At 42.5% G+C, this 19,467-nt stretch overlaps 1 protein-coding gene across 4 annotated transcripts in view; it reads left to right on the plus strand.

Annotated features, from left to right (window-relative positions):
• The first annotated feature begins 2,912 nt into the window (after positions 1-2,912).
• Positions 2,913-19,467, plus strand: part of LOC123755941 (uncharacterized) — a 38,328-nt gene continuing 21,773 nt past the window's right edge. For 2 of the 4 annotated variants that reach the window (XM_045738910.2, XM_045738913.2), the window contains exons 1-2: positions 2,913-3,034; positions 12,987-13,067. In XM_045738910.2, coding sequence (XP_045594866.1) covers positions 13,013-13,067 — 55 coding nt within the window. In that variant the 5' untranslated portion in view covers positions 2,913-3,034; positions 12,987-13,012. Of the gene's footprint in view, positions 3,093-12,986; positions 13,068-19,467 lie in introns of all 4 variants that reach the window. The other 2 variants (XM_045738909.2, XM_045738911.2) reach the window with 1 other exon arrangement.

Raw genomic sequence — 19,467 nt, forward strand, 5'->3', positions numbered from 1 at the left:
GACCAAGAAGCTGTGACTTTGCTAGAAGCTGCGACAACACCACATGACACTGCCCGACTTAGAGCTGTAGCAGCTCCCCATGCAGGTGATTTCCTATTAGCAACCCCAATGTCAGCAACCGGCACCCGTCTCACACCGCAGGCCCTCCGAATTGCCGTGGCTCTCCGCCTCGCTGCCCCAATCCACACCGAATACAGGTATATTTGCGGCGAGGCAGAGGCCGACAGGTACGGACGGCATGGCCTTCTCTGCCAAAGGACAGGAGGATGGCATGCAAGACACGGCGAGGTCAATGACATTATTAAGAGAAGCCTTACCACAGCCGGTTGTCCAGCAGAGAGAGAGCCCCGTTACCTAATGTCCCGCAACTCTGATGAGCCTGTCGGTCGCCCAGACGGAATCACGGTGAACCCCTGGAAGAATGGTAGACAGTTGTTGTGGGACTACACTTGCGTTTCAACTTTAGCCAATACCTATGTTGACTTCAGTGCTACACAAGCAGGAGGAGCTGCCAATCACCGGAAAGCGGCCAAGTCACGTAAATACAGAGACCTTGAGCACCACTACAATTTTGTCCCCATTGCCTCAGAGACACTTGGTGCCTGGGGCATATATATATATATATATATATATATATATATATATATATATATATATATATATATATATATATATATATATATATATATATATATATATATATATATATATATATATATATATATATATATATATATATATGTTATACGCGATACTAGAGCACATGGGGGTAGGCACTATCTTTACATTTAAAATAGGAGCCTATGGTATTTGTATTCACAAACATAAATCATCTAAAGTCTAATTGAGCATAGCAATGCTGCAGAAGTTTCCTCAATCGACTTCTTACAGAAAAACTATTGGTGCCGTAAAAGGATAATTTGTTGTATTTAATATCCCTTACTACCGTAATAGTCGTATGATGATGATGAATACCAGAAGTATTCGAAACGTCATGAATTTTATTTAAAAGTAAAGAAGAGTTTTAGCAAGATGTTTGTTATGTCAGTAGTTTTCCTATTCATTTTGATTTTAAGATTCCCAAAGGGTCATCGATCATAAATATTTCATTAAAACGATACGGAAGACCGGTAGTGACACTATACAGGAGATTTAAAAAATTGGATTTCGCGAATAAAAAGATAAACCTGGAATTTGAATTTCTGCAGACTTGTAACGTTCATCTTATGATTCCAAGTTTTCTCAGGTTTAAAGTATATTCCTCTAAATTTGTGGAAACAAGTGAATATAATTCTTGGTTGTTTAAATGTCTGAGAAGCATAAACGGGAGATGAAGTTGAAAACTGAATTGCGTCTTCCCTCCATGACTGCAGGGTGGCTCCATCTGGACGTTTGCGACTGTTGTCAGGTCTGCACAACTGAGGTTCCCTTTCTGCTGGACACCCAGCTGTAGCCAAATTTCTCTTGATGATGTCACTGACTGCTTCATGTCTGGCAATCTTTCCCGGTGACTTACGACAGATGAGACCATGGCTGCCGTATATTGGTCTGTCGACACAGCCGCAGATACACCGGTGTTCGGTGGAGATAGGGGCGGCAAGGTGCAGGGTAACACCAATATGTAGGCCCCGATGGTTCAGGCGGGTGGCCAAGGCGGATTAGGGACAGCCAACAGGAGATCCCCTGTTGTAAAATAGATCTATATTATACAAACTACAATTATAAATTGTGTTTTGTATAATTTAGATGAATTTTTGATTGATCAGTTAAAGAGCGATATGAACAGGAGCATTGATACACATTTTTGTCACTAATACCTTATTAGTATCCCCTTATCTCATTAAAGATATTGTATTAAGATTAAAAAGATAATAAAGATTAAAGACATTGTACCTCACCTCACGTCACCTCTTTCCTGCCTATATATTCAACCTACTGAATTGTAAATCCTCGGGGAGACATCTCCCGTCACGCAGGGTTAGTCGCACCTCCACAGATCTCCAGTATCATCTATTGATACTGGTAATGGCTCAAATGGGCCACCACTTACGGGCTATTCATGCCCGTGCCCCCTTTTGGGTGGCTTAATCTTCATCAATCAATCAATCTGTAAATCCACCTTCTGAAGATGTATTATTAAATACGAAAGTACTTAAGGAAATCCCTGTTTTAATCCTTCCTTCGTGGTCTGACACTCACATTGTTCACCACGTGTTAATTTCTTCCTGATTTACACACACCCGGATAATCGGAGCCTCGAACTCCACCCATCTGGACAGCAGGTCGGTACCTCTGAAATTGGTGCAAGTCACTCCTTCCCCTTACTGGACTAGAACCCGGACGAAATCGTTTACGAGGTGCGTGGCCAATGTGCTACCACTACGCCACAATGGCCTCTGAAATACCAGTGACATAATGCCGTGTAATCCATATAATGCAGAGAACTTATCTCTGAGAGCTGTAGCTTGCGAGGCCCGTTCTCGCGGGCGTTCCCAGCGTCAAGAAACTCTCGTTCTAAAGTGCCTTTATCCTAACCTACCAGAGGACCCAAAACAGAAAACGGGATAGTATGTCAATTTTGCGAGCCGCTGTCATTTTCTAGTACGATAGTTTTTGGCCTTAGGTAAAGTATGCGTATAAATGCGACCCGTCCTCCTAATAGAACGTCGCATTTTGACGTATACTTTATCTAAAGCCAAATATTTCCGTGCTAGAAAATGGTAGCGGCTCGCGAAATTGACATACCGTCCCGTTTTCTGTTTTGTGTTCTCTGGTAACGTACTGTAAGGACACTTTAGTACGACGTTGTTAAACCTTAGGATGGACGGGCTGCCCGGCTGAGAGCTGTCGTACTCTGAAAAGTGGGCGTTGCTTCCGAGGAACGAAGACCCAATGAACACGGATGCAAGTGCCCGTCCTCTAAGGGGGCGTGGATGGCCAGCCTATATAAGGCAGTGAGGCGGAAGGCAGCGTACACACGAGACTTGGACGGCAGCAGGCGACGGACGCAGGGACGCCTCCCCCCAGAGACGCGGTACAGTACCCAATACACCCCCGCCTGTGCCTGTCTCCACCACACATCATACACACAGGCAAGTCCACTCTTCCATACATCGACCAGTCCACACATTTCAGCATTTTCAAAGGAGATTATTCTGAATAACTGAGGCATACACAATTCAGTATACAGGAAGCTGTTGGTTTTGTTTTATAGTAGGTGGGATACCCGGCTGGGCCCGGGGTCTCTCTCTGTCTCTCCCCTCTCTTCTGTTTCCCCCTCCCCTCGTCTCTCCCAGTCTCCCCCCCTTTCCCTCAACATGCCCCCCACATCCCCTCATTTGTTAGCCTTTCCCCTCCTCCTTCCCTTTCCCTCTCCCTCCTACCCACCCTTCTCTCTCTCTTACACATACACACGCACATGCACATACACACGCGCGCATGCACACACACACGTGCACAGGCGGGTACACGTGTGTATTGTGTACCATGGGTGGCACACAAATAAGGGAACACACAGATATTTGAAATATTTTTTTCAATATCAGTTAACAGATGGAATGCATTAGACTAATTTGACTAATTAGTCGAATTTGACTAATTTGAGTTTCCTGCTTCTACCCATACCCCCTTGTTCTACTGATATTCAGTGTGAACTTTTCATCTATTTCCAATCTGTCAATTTCCCTTCGTATTTTGTACGTCTTTAGCATGTCTTCCCTCTCTCTCTCTCTCTCTTTTCTAGCATCGTCAGGTTCAGTTCCGCCAGGCGCTCTTCATATCCCATCCCTCGTAACTCTGGGACGAGTCTTGTCGCAAACTTCTGAACCTTCTCCAGTTTCCTTATGTGTTTCTTCAGATGGGGACTCCATGATGGGGCGGCATACTCTAAGACTGGTCTCACGTAGGCAGTGTAAAGCGCCCTAAAAGCCTCCTCACTTAGGTTTCTAAATAATGTTCTAACTTTTGCTAGTGGAGAGTACACTGCTGTCGTTATCCTATTTATATGTGCCTCAGGAGTTAGATTAGGTGTTACGTCCACCCCCAGGTCTCTTTCTCGAATCGTCACAGGTAGGCAGTTCACCTTCATTGTGTACTGTTCCTTTGGTCTCCTATCATCAAATCCCATTTCCATAACTTTACACTTGCTCGTGCTGAACTCCAGTAGCCATTTCCCTGACCATCTGTGCAGCTTCTTCAAGTTCTCTTGGAGGATCCTACAATCCTCATCTGTCACAACTCGTCTCATTAATTTCGTATCAACCACAAACATCGATATATAGGACTCAACTCCTATAGACACGTCATTTACATATATTACAAATATAATTGGTCCCAGCTATCCTTGAGGTACTCTACTCGATACTGTTCACCAGTCCGACTTCTCGCCCCTTACTGTTACTCATGTTGACGCTTATTTACATATCTAATTCTCTCAAGTGATTATTAACCTGATTATTCTTTCAAGAATTTTACAGGAAATGCTTGTCAGTGATACTTGTGTATAGTTAAGTGCCTCTTCCCAATCTCCTTTCTTGAAAATTGGTACCAAATTTGCCTTCTTCCAGCAACTGGGCAACTCTCCCTTTGTGACTCTTTATAGATCCTTGCCAGAGGCACGCTGAGGGTCTGCGCTGCCTCTTTTAGTATCCAGGATGATACATTGTCTGGTTAAACTGCTTTAGTTTCATCCAGTGTTGTTAAGTGTTTGATTACCTCCTCTCCTGTCACCTCTATGTGGAAGCTGGTCAGAATTGCATTTCACCTTTGTAAACGCACATTAATGACATGTAAAGAAGACACATCGAACACTGTTAAAGTAGGGCAGACGTAAATCGCGTATTTATGTATGTAAGTTAGATTAGCATTTTATAAGCACTACAATCACTTTCCCTGGTTGATTGTTCAATAAAACACTGAACTACATGTTTAGCAGATCTCTAACTCTTTCTATGGAGGACAGAAGAAAATGTATATATGCTGGTTAGCATTGTAAATGTGTGGCCACGTCTGTGGTAGAAAAAAAAATATATATATATATATATATATATATATATATATATATATATATATATATATATATATATATATATATATATATATATATATATATATATATATATATATATATATATATATATATATATATATATATATATATTTACACAGTGTTCACAGATTTCCTTATTGGTTTCTGTACATTCCCCCTTCCGTTGTCCGTATTCTTGTCACGTGGTCGTTCACGGTCATTTTCCTTCTTATATGACTATGTGGCAATTTAGGTTGCTTGTTTGTTTTGAAGGCAAATATCGTTCACGTAATTTCTTTCCAATACTCTCTTTATATTATATATTCGTTCCTGTCTCTGTTTCATCTATTCCTGTCTTCCTCTGTTCTTTCTTTGCCCTCTGCACTTCCTCCACTCCCACTTGCTTCTCAGTTCTGCTTCCTGACACTGTCTATTAAACCATGGGGGATAGATTTAATAGACAGTGTCTATTAAATCAACTATTAATTAGTTATTAAATACAAATTATAATTATATAAATTAGTCTATTACATATTGTCTATTAATTAGACAGTGTCATATATAATATTCCCTCCTACTTTTTCCCTTTACTGTTGGCATGAGACTGTCTTCAGCCTCCTTGAACCTTCATTTGACTTGATCCATCATATCTTGTATTGCTTTTCCTCTAAGTTCTTCCTCCCAGTGTACATCTCCCAAATATTCTCTTATCCTCTTGTAATCCCCTTTCCTATAGTCTAGTCTCCTTTCCCAGACCTCTTGCCCCCGTGGGCACGGCTATAAGTATCAGTCATATAGTCAAAGACTAGGACACAGTGATCACTGGCTCCTAGTTGTTCCACTATCGCTATGTCTTCCATGTTCTCAGTGAACATCAGGTTTAATAGGCTCGGTGTATTCTCTTCTCTTTCCCGTGTTTTTCTTCACATGTTGTGTTAGGAAGTTCCTCTCTATAACTGCCGCTACTTTTGCTCCTAACGTTACCTCCCCGCCATGTACTAGGTGAGAATCCTGGGGATTCCTAGATTACCAATCGATCTCTCTGTGATTTATGTGTGTGTGTGTGTAGGTGCTCACCTATTTGTGCCTGCAGGATCGAGCATTGACTCATGGATTCCGCCTATAGTTATAAACATCGGTTGTTTATAACAATGACTCATATCCTATTTCCTTATCATATCTAGTTATAAAATTATGAATAGAGTTTGTTTCCACAACCTGCTCCTTAAGTGCATTCTATTTTCCCACTTTTCTCACGCTAAAAGAAAACTTCCTAACATCTCTGTGACTCATCCGAGTTTCCCGCTTCGACCCATGTCCCGTCGTTCTGTTAGTGAACATTTCGTCTATTTCTACTCTGTCGATCCCCCCTAAGTATATGTTCCTATCATATCCCCCCTTTCCCTTCTTTTTTCTAGTGTCGTCAGGTTCAGTTCTTTCAGACGCTCTTCATAACCAATCCCTCGTAACTCTGGGACGAGCCTCATTGCAAACTTCTGAATTTTCCAATTCCCATATGTGTTTCCTCAGGTGGGGGCTCCATGATGTGTGTGTGTGTGTGTGTGTGTGTGTGTGTGTGTGTGTGTGTGTGTGTGTGTGTGTGTGTGTGTGTAATTACCTAAGTGTAGTTACAGGATGAGAGCTACGCTCGTGGTGTCCCGTCTTCCCAGCACTCTTTGTCATATAACTCTTTGAAACTACTGATGGTCTTGGCCTCCACCACCTTCTCACCCAACTTGTTCCAACCGTCTACCACTCTGTTTGCGAAAGTGAATTTTCTTATATTTCTTCGGCATCTGTGTTTAGCTAGTTTATATCTATGACCTCTTGTTCTTAAAGTTCCAGGTCTCAGGAAATCTTCTCTGTCGATTTTATCAATTCCTGTTACTATTTTGTATGTAGTGATCATATCACCTCTTTTTCTTCTGTCTTCTAGTTTTGGCATATTTAATGCCTCTAACCTCTCCTCGTAGCTCTTGCCCTTCAGTTCTGGGAGCCACTTAGTAGCATGTCTTTGCACCTTTTCCAGTTTGTTGATGTGCTTCTTAAGATATGGGCACCACACAACCGCTGCATATTCTAGCTTTGGCCTAGCAAAAGTCGTGAACAATTTCTTTAGTATTTCGCCATCCATGTATTTAAAAGCAATTCTGAAGTTAGAAAGCGTGGCATAGGCTCCTCGCACAATATTCTTTATGTGGTCCTCAGGTGATAGTTTTCTATCTAGAACCACCCCTAGATCTCTTTCTTTATCAGAATTCTTTAAATTCTTCCTAGATCTCTTTCTTTATCAGAATTCTCACATAATATATATGTTGTGTGGGGTCTATGTTCTCCTATTCCACATTCCATAACATGGCATTTATTCACATTAAAATCCATTTGCCAAGTGGTGCTCCATATACTTATTTTGTCCAGGTCATCTTGAAGGGCATGACAATCATCTAAGTTTCTTATCCTTCCTATTATCTTAGCATCATCACCAAACATGTTCATATAATTCTGTATACCAACTGGTAGATCATTTATGTAGACAATGAACATCACTGGTGCAAGAACTGAACCCTGTGGTACTCCACTTGTGACATTCCTCCAGTCTGATACATTGCCTCTGATTACTGCCCTCAATTCAGGAAATTTTTCATCCATGTTAGAAGCTTACCTGTCACCCCTCCAATATTTGCCAGTTTCCAGAACAACCTCTTATGTGGAACTCTGTCGACAGTCTTTTTTAGATCCAGATAGATGCAGTCAACCCAACCATCTCTTTCCTGTAATATCTCTGTGGCTCGATCATAGAAACTGAGTAAATTCGGTACACAGGATCTTCCAGATCGAAAACCGTATTGTCTGTCTGATATTATATTATTTCTCTCCAGTTGTTCTACCCATTTAGTTTTTACTATTTTTTCCAATATTTTGACTATTACACTTGTCAATGATACAGGTCTATAATTGAGGGGGGTCTTCCCTGATGCAACTTTTGTAGATTGGAACTATGTTAGCCTGTTTCCACACATCTGCTACAACTCCTGTACACAGGGATGTCTGAAAAATCAGCCGTAGTGGTATGCTGAGCTCAACTGCACATTCTCTCAGAACCCATGGTGAAACTACATCTGGGCCAACTGCTTTGTTCTTACTTAGCTCCTTGAGCATTTGTTTCACTTCATCTCTAGACACCTCTATGTGCTCTATGTTGTTCTCTGGAATTCTTATTGTGTCTGGTTCCCTGAAGATCTCATTTTGTACAAACGCACTTTGGAACTTTTCGTTTAATGTTTCACACATTTCATTTTCATTTTCCGTGTATCTGTCCCCAATTTTCAACCTCTGAATATTATCCTTTACCTGCAGCTTGCTTTTAATGAATTTATAGAAAAGGCCTGGATCTGATTTACCTTTGTCTGCTATACCGTTCTCAAAGTTCCTCTCTGCCTCTCTCCTTACTGCCATATAGTTGTTTCTCGCATCTTTGTATCGCTGGTATGTTTGGAGGTTTGGCCTCTTCCTATAATGATTCCATGCCTGTGTCTTTTGATCTCTGGCCCTCTCGCAATTTCTGTTGAACCAATCCTGTTTCCTAGGTCTGCATCTCTGTTTTGGTATGAATGTTTGTGTGCCTTCAACGTATATTTTGCAAAATGTGGCTTACTTCTCATTTACTTCCTTGCCTAGCAACAAGTCTGTCCCATTATACCCATGAAAAAAAAATCTAAGTTCCCCCATAGCGTCCTCTCTTGAAATCAAGTTTAACAACTGTTTCACTGTCCCCCATTCTCTACTAGATTATATCGCATAGCGTATTTAATGTCCAAGAGGACGTGATCACTCTTTCCCAAGGGAGGAAGGTACTGGATGTCAAATACCTCTTCTTCTTTCCTGGTGAATACTAGATCCAGTACTGACGGAACATCCCCTTCCCTGGTTCTTGTGGCCTGCTTGATGTGTTGATACATAAATGTCTCCAAGATGAGGTTTACAAATCTGCATGTCCAAATGTCCTGTGTTCTTGCCTCGTAGGCCTCCCAGTCTATTGCCTTAAAGTTGAGGTCCTCCAGTACCAACAATCGGGATTTATCTTTGTCAGCTCTTACCATAATCTCTCTCATGACCATTATGAGACCCCTCTCGATTGTTATCCAGTTCTTCCTTTGTCCATGTGTTGCTTGCTGGTGGGGCTGTAGACATTTAAAATTATCAGCTTATCATCTTAATTCCAGACCTGCAATGCCGTTATGTCAATATCTCGAGGGTTTTCAAACTCTCTTACCTTCGGGTGTTCTTTCACCAGCACAGCCACTCCTCCTCCTCCCTGCCTAGTTTTCCTGTGACGTCTCCAAACTGAGTAGCCCCTTAGGAATATGACTTCATTTAAAATATTTTCTTCAAGTTTCGTGTCTGTTAATGCAACAATATCTGGGACTTTGAGCTTGATTATATCCTTCAACTCCAATATTTTTATCTCAAGCCATCTATGTTGGTATATACTACTTTCATGAATATGTTCCCTTTCCCTTTGTTCTTTACACCCCCTTCCTTTAATGATTTTGTTGCTCTGTCTTTATGTACCATTTCACAAACTTTCCAGTCCCTGACACTTTGTAGAAAAAAGAATTCCTTTCTTCTTCATTTCTATCCCCATTTAGACGTTTCGCTTCAATGAGGTTCATTTTCAGCTTTTCTCTGTCCTCCTTTAAGAGATCTTGTCTTATTGACCAAAGTTTGCCATCCTCGTCACATTGCAATTTTCTGGCATTCCAAAGCACTTCTGTCATATACTTCACTCCATTAAACATCACCCTTAAGGGGCGTATGTGTGTGTGTGTGTGTGTGTGTGTGTGTGTGTGTGTGTGTGTGTGTGTGTGTGTGTGTGTGTGTGTGTGTGTGTGTGTGTGTGTGTGTGTGTGTGTGTGTGTGTGTGTGTGTGTGTGTGTTCACCTAGTTGTGCTTGCGGGGGTTGAGCTTTGGCTCTTTGGTCCCGCCTCTCACCGTCAATCAACTGGTGTACAGGTTCCTGAGCCTATTGGGCTCTATCATATCTACATTTGAAACTGTGTATGGAGTCAGCCTCCACCACATCACTTCCTAGTGCATTCCATTTACTAACTACTCTGACACTGAAAAAGTTCTTTCAAATGTCTCTGTGGCTCATTTGGGTAGTCAGCTTCCACCTGTGTCCCCTTGTGCGTGTACCACCCGTGTTAAATAATCCATCCTTTTCTACTCTGTCAATTCCCCTGAGAATTTTATGTGGTGATCATGTCTCCCTTAGCTCTTGTCTTCCAGCGACGTGAGGTGCAGTTCACGTAGTCTGTCCTCATAACTCATGCCTCTTAGTTCTGGGACTAACCTAGTGGCATACCTCTGAACTTTTTCCAGCTTCGTCTTGTGCTTGACTAGATACGGGCTCCATGCTGGGGCTGCATACTCCAGGATTGGCCTTACGTATGTGGTGTACAAGGTTCTGAAGGATTCCTTACGCAGGTTTCTGAAAGCAGTTCTGATGTTAGCCAGCCTCGCATAGGCCGCTGATGTTATTCTTTTGATGTGGACTTCGGGAGACAGGTTTGGCGTGATATTAATTCCTAGATCCTTTTCTCTGCCCGTTTCGTGAAGGACGTCATCTCCCATTCGGTATCCAGTGACTGGCCTCCTAGTTTCGTTACCTTACATTTACTTGGGTTGAATATTAGTAGCCATTTGTCGGACCATTCCTTCAGTTTGTCTAGGTCATCTTGTAGCCTCATACTATCCTCCTCTGTCCTGATCCTCCTCATAATTTTTGCATCATCAGCAAATATCGAGAGGAACGAGTCAATTCCTTCTGGGAGATCATTTACATATATCAGAAACAGTATAGGTCCAAGGACTGATCCCTGTAGGACTCCACTGGTGACTCCCAGCCGTGTGTGTGTGTGTACTCACCTAGTTGTGCTTGCGGGGGTTGAGCTCTGGCTCTTTGGTCCCGCCTCTCAACCGTCAATCAACAGGTGTACAGATTCCTGAGCCTAATGGGCTCTATCATATCTACACTTGAAACTGTGTATGGAGTCAGCCTCCACCACATCACTTCCTAATGCATTTCATTTGTCAACCACTCTGACACTAAAAAAGTTCTTTCTAATATCTCTGTGGCTCATTTGGGCGCTCAGTTTCCACCTGTGTCCCCTTGTGCGTGTGCCCCTTGTGTTAAATAGCCTGTCTTTATCTACCCGATCAATTCCCTTGAGAATCTTGAATGTGGTGATCGTGTCCCCCTAACTCTTCTGTCTTCCAGCGAAGTGAGGTTTAATTCCCGTAGTCTCTCCTCGTAGCTCATACCTCTCAGCTCGGGTACTAGTCTGGTGGCAAATCTTTGAACCTTTTCCAGTTTAGTCTTATCCTTGACTAGATATGGACTCCATGCTGGGGCTGCATACTCCAGGATTGGCCTGACATATGTGGTATACAAAGTTCTGAATGATTCTTTACACAAATTTCTGAATGCCGTTCGTATATTGGCCAGCCTAGCATATGCCGCTGATGTTATCCTCTTGATATGTGCTGCAGGAGACAGGTCTGGCGTGATATCAACTCCCAAGTCTTTTTCTTTCTCTGACTCCTAAAGAATTTCCTCTCCCAGATAATACCTTGTATTTGGACTCCTGCTCCCTGCACCTATCTTCATTATATTACATTTGGTTGGGTTAAACTCTAACAACCACTTGTTCGACCATTCCTGCAGTTTGTCTAGGTCTTCTTGAAGCCTCAAACAGTCCTCTTCTGTCTTAATCCTTCTCATAATTTTGGCATCGTCCGCAAACATTGAGAGAAATGAATCTATACCCTCCGGGAGATCATTTACATATATCAGAAACATGATAGGACCGAGTACAGAGCCCTGTGGGACTCCACTGGTGACTTCACGCCAATCGGAGGTCTCACCCCTCACCGTAACTCTCTGCTTCCTATTGCTTAGATACTCCCTTATCCACTGGAGCACCTTACCAGCTACACCTGCCTGTCTCTCCAGCTTATGTACCAGCCTCTTATGCGGTACTGTGTGAAAGGCTTTCCGACAATCCAAGAAAATGCAGTCCGCCCAGCCCTCTCTTTCTTGCTTAATCTGTGTCACCTGATCGTAGAATTCTATCAAGCCTGTAAGGCAAGATTTACCCTCCCTGAATCCATGTTGGCGATTTGTCACGAAGTCCCTTCTCTCCAGATGTGTTACCAGGTTTTTTCTCACGATCTTCTCCATCACCTTGCATGGTATACAAGTTATGGACACTGGCCTGTAGTTCAGTGCCTCTTGCCTGTCGCCCTTTTTGTGTATTGGGACCACATTCGCCGTCTTCCATATTTCTGGTAGGTCTCCCGTCTTCAGTGACCTACTATACACTATGGAGAGTGGCAAGCAAAGTGCCTCTGCACACTCTTTCAGTACCCAGATCGAGATCCACGTGTGTGTGTGTGTGTGTGTGTGTGTGTGTGTGTGTGTGTGTGTGTGTGTGTGTGTGTGTGTGTGTGTGTGTGTGTGTGTGTGTGTGTGTGTGTGTGTGTGTGTGTGTGTATCACTGGAGGTACACTGTGGGCGTCAGTGCACCCAGTCACTGGATAACTAGTCCGACAATTTGCACTTGATAAACGACCCAAATACAGCCAGCTAACCCCTCACGTCGTTTCACTAATATAAAGGTTTCTTTTGAATATATACAAAAATATAATAATAATGAAACAGTATGATCCAGCACTGCTGGATCATACTGTTTCATTAGGCAAATCGGGCCTTGCATAGTAGGCTGAGAAGTGCGTTCTGGCTACTAGGTACGACACATATATATATATATATATATATATATATATATATATATATATATATATATATATATATATATATATATATATATATATTGTGTCACTGTAGACAGTGTGTAGTATGTGTCATGTCACTGTACTCACCATGAGACCATTACAGGGTGACCAAGGGACCTGATCCTCACCATGACTGCTACTGTGATAAGGACGGTTGTGCTGCTGATGGGCCTGGTGTGTGCTGGTGAGTACTCCTCCCGTTGGTGAGTCACTTGTGTACTGTTGGTGAGTACTCTTCCCGTTGGTGAGTCACTTGTGTACTGTTGGTGAGTACTCCTCCCGTTGGTGAGTCACTTATGTACTGTTGGTGAGTACTCTTCCCGGTGGTGAGTCACTTGTGTACTGTTGGTGAGTACTCCTCCCGTTGGTGAGTCACTTGTGTACTGTTGGTGAGTCACTTGTGTACTGTTGGTGAGTACTCCTCCCGTTGGTGAGTCACTTGTGTACTGTTGGTGAGTACTCTTCCCGTTGGTGAGTCACTTGTGTACTGTTGGTGAGTACTCCTCCCATTGGTGAGTCACTTGTGTACTGTTGGTGAGTCACTTGTGTACTGTTGGTGAGTACTCCTCCCGTTGGTGAGTCACTTGTGTACTGTTGGTGAGTACTCCTCCCGGTGGTGAGTTACTTGTGTACTGTTGGTGAGTACTCCTCCCGTTGGTGAGTACTCTTCCCGGTGGTGAATCAATCGAGTACTTTTCCCTCTACCGAATCACTTTAGTACTTCTGTAAGTATTTAATCTATACATGTATGATCCCATCAAGCAATATTACAATATATAAAGAATTAATGCATCTCTTGTATGTATCGCTATTGGGTATATTTTCTTATTACCTTTTACTGCGGACGCCGCGTAATGTTACACTGCGACCTTTGTAACTGAACTTATTAATGTAATAATCTTGCGTTAATACATTGCTGTCTCTCCCGCAAGCGAGTTTGGTCACTATGGACAACATAGCTGTGGAAAGGGAACTTGATTTACCAGCTAATTTACATAGTAGAACGTCCGGTGCCTAAGAGACATGTTATTAAACTTCGGTTAAGTGGTCCACAAAAGCTTAGCACGCAAAAAGGGGATTTAGACGGAAGGGTTTTGTACACAGCTATATTTAAAAAGGCTTTGAAGATTACGTTATATATCACGGCTTTTACACAATAGCGATATTTACACAAGTGTTCTATTTAAAAAGCACGTTGACCAAAAAGTGACTACTGGGAGAGGAAGTATTCTGGCGGATGTGGACAAATGCGATTAAAAACAAAAGGGGGGCTATATATAAAATGGGTGAGTGTAAAATGGGTGTATACAAACCGGTTTCTGATAGCGTGCATCGCCTATTGTTACATCTGAGTTTACGTGAGAGCCACTAACACTAGTGGCCTCGACGAGGACAGTAAGCCGGCTGCTTGTCGAAGGTACCTCCATTTGCCTTGAATCTGCGGCTCTTTAAAGCAGCGGTTCCCGAACTCTCTCCGGTCATTACCCATTTTGTTCACGTAGCGTCCTTATTAATGATCCCTATACTCACGTAGCGTCCTTATTAATGATCCCAACACTCACGTAGCGTCCTTATTAATGACCCCTACACTCACGTAGCGTCCTTATTAATGATCCCAACACTCACGTAGCGTCCTTATTAATGATCCCAACACTCACGTAGCGTGCTTATTAATGACCCCTACACTCACGTAGCGTCCTTATTAATGATCCCTACACTCACGTAGCGTCCTTATTAATGTCCCCTACACTCACGTAGCGTCCTTATTAATGACCCCTACACTCACGTAGCGTCCTTATTAATGACCCCTACACTCACGTAGCGTCCTTATTAATGATTCCTACACTCACGTAGCGTCCTTATTAATGAACATAAGTACATAAGAACAAAGGCAACTGCAGAAGGCCTATTGTCCCATACGAGGAAGCTCCTATTGGTCCATACGAGGCAGCTCCTATTGTCCCATACGAGGCAGCTCCTATTGGCCCATACGAGGCAGCTCCTATCTATAACCACCCAATCCCACTCATATACTTGTCCAACCCGCGCTTGAAACAATCGAGGGACCCCACCTCCAGCACGTTACGCGGTAATTGGTTCCACTAATCAACAACCCTGTTACTGAACCAGTATTTACCCAAGTCTTTCCTAAATCTAAACTTATCCAATTTATACCCATTGTTTCGTATTCTGTCTTGTGTTGATACTTTTAATACCCTATTAATATCCCCTTTGTTATGTCCATTCACCCACTTGTAAACCTCTATGATGTCACCCCTAACTCTTCGCCTTTCCAGTGAATGCAACTTAAGCTTTGTTAATCTTTCTTCATATGAAAGATTTCTAATTTGGGGAATTAACTTAGTCATCCTACGCTGGACACGTTCAAGTGAATTTATATCCATTCTATAATATGGCGACCAAAACTGAACTGCATAATCTAAATGGGGCCTAACCAGAGCAAGATATAGCTTGAGAACCACACCAGGTGTCTTGTTACTAACGCTGCGATTAATAAATCCAAGTGTCCGATTTGCCTTATTACGAACATTTATGCATTGATCCTTTTGTTTTAAATTCTTACTAATCATAACTCCCAGATCCCTTTCGTAATCCGACTTCGCAATCTCAACACCATCTAGCTCGTATCTTGTAACTCTATCATCATTACCTAACCTCAGAACTTTATATTTATCAGCATTAAACTGCATCTGCCAATCCTTTGACCATTTCAAAACCCTATTTAGATCAACTTAAAGTGATAGCGAGTCTTCTTCCGTGTTAATTTCCCTACCGATTTTTGTATCATCGGCAAATTTGCAAATGTTGCTACTCAAACCTGAATCTAGATCATTTATATATATTATAAACAACAGAGGTCCCAGGACAGAGCCTTGAGGCACTCCACTTACAACATTTTCCCACTCTGACTTGACTCCATTTATACTAACTCTCTGTTTCCTTTGGTATAGCCATGTCCTAATCCAACTTAATATAGCACCCCCAATACCATGAGCCTCTATCTTTTTAATCAGTCTTTCATGTGGCACTGTATCAAAAGCTTTGCTAAAGTCAAGGTACACAACATCACAATCCTTACCACTATCAACTGCCTCAACTATGCTAGAATAAAAAGATAACGAATTTGGTAAACTTGAACGGCCATTTATAAAACCATGTTGCGACTCAATTATTAATTTATGTTTTCCAAGGTGAAGACGAATATTATTTGCAATTATCGATTCGAGTAACTTTCTCACAATAGACGTTAGGCTAATTGGCCGATAGTTAGACGCAAGTGATCTATCTCCTTTCTTAAAAACTGGTATCACATTAGCAACTTTCCAAAACTCTGGCACTCTGCCTGACTCTATTGATTTATTAAATATGGTTGACAGTGGGTCACAAAGCTCCTCTTTGCATTCTTTAAGCACCCTGGCAAACACTTCATCCGGCCCTGGGGATTTGTTTGGTTTGAGTTTTACTATTTGTTTAAGAACATCCTCCCTGGTAACTGTTAAACTCGTCAACCTGTCCTCGTCCCCACCCACATAGACTTGTTCGGCTGAAGGCATATTGTTAAGTTCCTCTTTAGTAAATACAGATATAAAATATTTATTAAAAATACTACTCATCTCTTCATCACTATCTGTTATTTGACCTGTCTCAGTTTTTAATGGACCTATCCTTTCCCTAGTCTTTGTCCGATATAACTGGAAAAACCCTTTAGGATTTGTCTTTGCTTGCTCTGCTATGCGAATTTCATAGTTTCTTTTTGCTTTCCTTATCTCTTTTTAACATTTCTAACCAATTGTACGAATTCCTGTTTTAAACTGACTCAAGACCTCGTTTACATCTCTCATGTAAATACCTTTCATCCAGACTTGGGTCCTGTGCTTCCTTCCCCTCTGTCTTACAAGAGAATGTAAGTTAGTTCTCCACGTCTGGCTCCGTAAGACAGCCTCCCAATACTAAGGACTAAGTGTAGAGCAAGTCACCTTAACGGGGCTAAAACATATGTACTAAGCCACATATATGAAATATGTGACGACACTTCGGTCCGTCCTGGACTCCTAGCATGGCTCGATGTCCAGGACCTAACGTGGGTCAGGACTTGATATGGTCCAGGACCTAACGTGGGTCAGGACTTGATATGGTCCAGGACCTAACGTGGGTCAGGACTTGATATGGTCCAGGACCTAACGTGAGTCAGGACTTGATATGGTCCAGGACCTAACGTGGGTCAGGACTTGATATGGTCCAGGACCTAACGTGGGTCAGGACTTGATATGGTCCAGGACCTAACGTGGGTCAGGACTTGATATGGTCCAGGACCTAACGTGGGTCAGGACTTGATATGGTCCAGGACCTAACGTGGGTCAGGACTTGATATGGTCCAGGACCTAACGTGAGTCAGGACTTGATATGGTCCAGGACCTAACGTGGGTCAGGACTTGATATGGTCCAGGACCTAACGTGAGTCAGGACTTGATATGGTCCAGGACCTAACGTGGGTCAGGACTTGATATGGTCCAGGACCTAACGTGGGTCAGGACTTGATATGGTCCAGGACCTAACGTGGGTCAGGACTTGATATGGTCCAGGACCTAACGTGGGTCAGGACTTGATATGGTCCAGGACCTAACGTGAGTCAGGACTTGATATGGTCCAGGACCTAACGTGGGTCAGGACTTGATATGGTCCAGGACCTAACGTGGGTCAGGACTTGATATGGTCCAGGACCTAACGTGAGTCAGGACTTGATATGGTCCAGGACAGACCGAAATGTCAGTTCACTATATGGGGGGTAGGTACATATGTTTGAGCCCTGTTACTGTGACTTACTCAACACTTGGGATTACCGGGATTTTCCCGCGTTGAATATTCTCGAGACAATTTGGAAACATTGCATAACCTTGTGACCAAAGTTGCACGGTATAATCCACTTGAGGACTTACTTGTGCAAGATATTGTTGAAAGATAATGCCTGTGTTTATGTAAGTGCTTCTAGATCGAACATATTATATTTGCTTTATCTCGTATCTTGGTTTTAGAATATTGCTAACGTTTATATGTGCTAGAGTCACATAAGCAGGTTCGCAGCAACACTCAGAACTACTAGAATTTGTTTTTAAAACGCCAGTACGGATTTAGGGAAAGATAATCCCGCTTCGCAATCTTATAAGAGATTTGCAACTAGATGACAGAACAAGGGAGACATCTCCCGTCATGCAGGGTGCAGTCGCACCTCCACAGATCTCCAGTATCATCTATTGACACTGGTAATGGCTCAAAAGGGCCACCACTTACGGGCTATTCATGCCCGTGCTACCTTTTGGGTGGCTTAATCTTCGTTAATCAATCAGATGACAGAAATCCAACAAGGATGAGAGGGGAATGGCAGGCTGTCTGCTCCCCGCCAAGAAGCATTCGATACTGTCTCACAGGAGAGACTCATACTCAAGCACGAGAAGTAGGCTGGTGGATCTGGAAGAGTGTTCATGTATGTGAGAGAGAGAGTACCTCTCAGGAAGGAATCAAAGTGTCACAGTAAGAAAAGAGATATCAGAGTTGAGAGAGAGAGAGACGTTACGTGTATAGTGCCACAAGGCTCGGCTAATTTCTAATATATGTCGAGGGAAAACAGGCTCCCTCATATCTATGTTTGCCGTTAATGCCAAACAAACAGAAGAATCAGAAAAGGTGGACTGTGATATCCTAAACAGGAATCTTTACACAATTAAGAAGTGGTCTGAAAAATGGCTACTAGACTTTAACCGAGCCAGACGCAACGTTATGAGGTTAGGTATACGAGTGAGGAGACAGGTAAAGCACTACAAACTTAGATTTTGGTACATCAATATCATAAAAGGATAAAGACTTGTAGTAAACAATCCAAAACCTAAAACCAGAAGCACACGTTGGCAGAAAAACGTCAGTGACAAATGTCAAATTGGTCAGAGTTCGTGTCACGTGCCGGAATTTGGGGACAAAGGAACCTTCCGGGTCCTATATACTCACAATGTGAGGCCCACTGTTCTTACGGGCTCACCATAGCCCGTGCTATATGGACACTTCGTCCTGAGTAGCTAAATCTGAAACAACAACAACAGCCCACTGTTCAGTAAGCAGTCCCGGCCTGGAACACCGCACCTAAACAGGCAAGCACAGCTAGATAAGTTCATCTTACTAAGCACACAACCTACAAGCTGACAAGACCAAGATTATATTACCAGATATCTCAAAATCGAACTTTTAGCTTATCGATCGTTAAAAAAAAGGATAAATAAACTTTTGAAAAGGACTATGTTCTGGAATATGGTTTTCATGATAAGCTGATTTCGTTAACGCCATAAGTTCATTGTGTGCAACATTAGTACTGCTGACAAGCTTCGTGGCTACGGGGACCATGGCGGACGTGGGGACCTTCGGCAGGTGAGACTTTAAGGCGAAGAAAGTCAGCAAATTTTACAATTAGTGAAATTCATTAGTCATTCACTGCATACCAAACCTTCTCAAATTTTTCTTCAAAGAATCCATAACGCTCCCCAGTTCTGAGGGTTAAGTTTAAGTCAAAAGGGACA

The sequence above is a fragment of the Procambarus clarkii genome, chromosome 43, assembly GCF_040958095.1.
Source record: "Procambarus clarkii isolate CNS0578487 chromosome 43, FALCON_Pclarkii_2.0, whole genome shotgun sequence".
Lineage (NCBI taxonomy): Eukaryota > Metazoa > Arthropoda > Malacostraca > Decapoda > Cambaridae > Procambarus > Procambarus clarkii.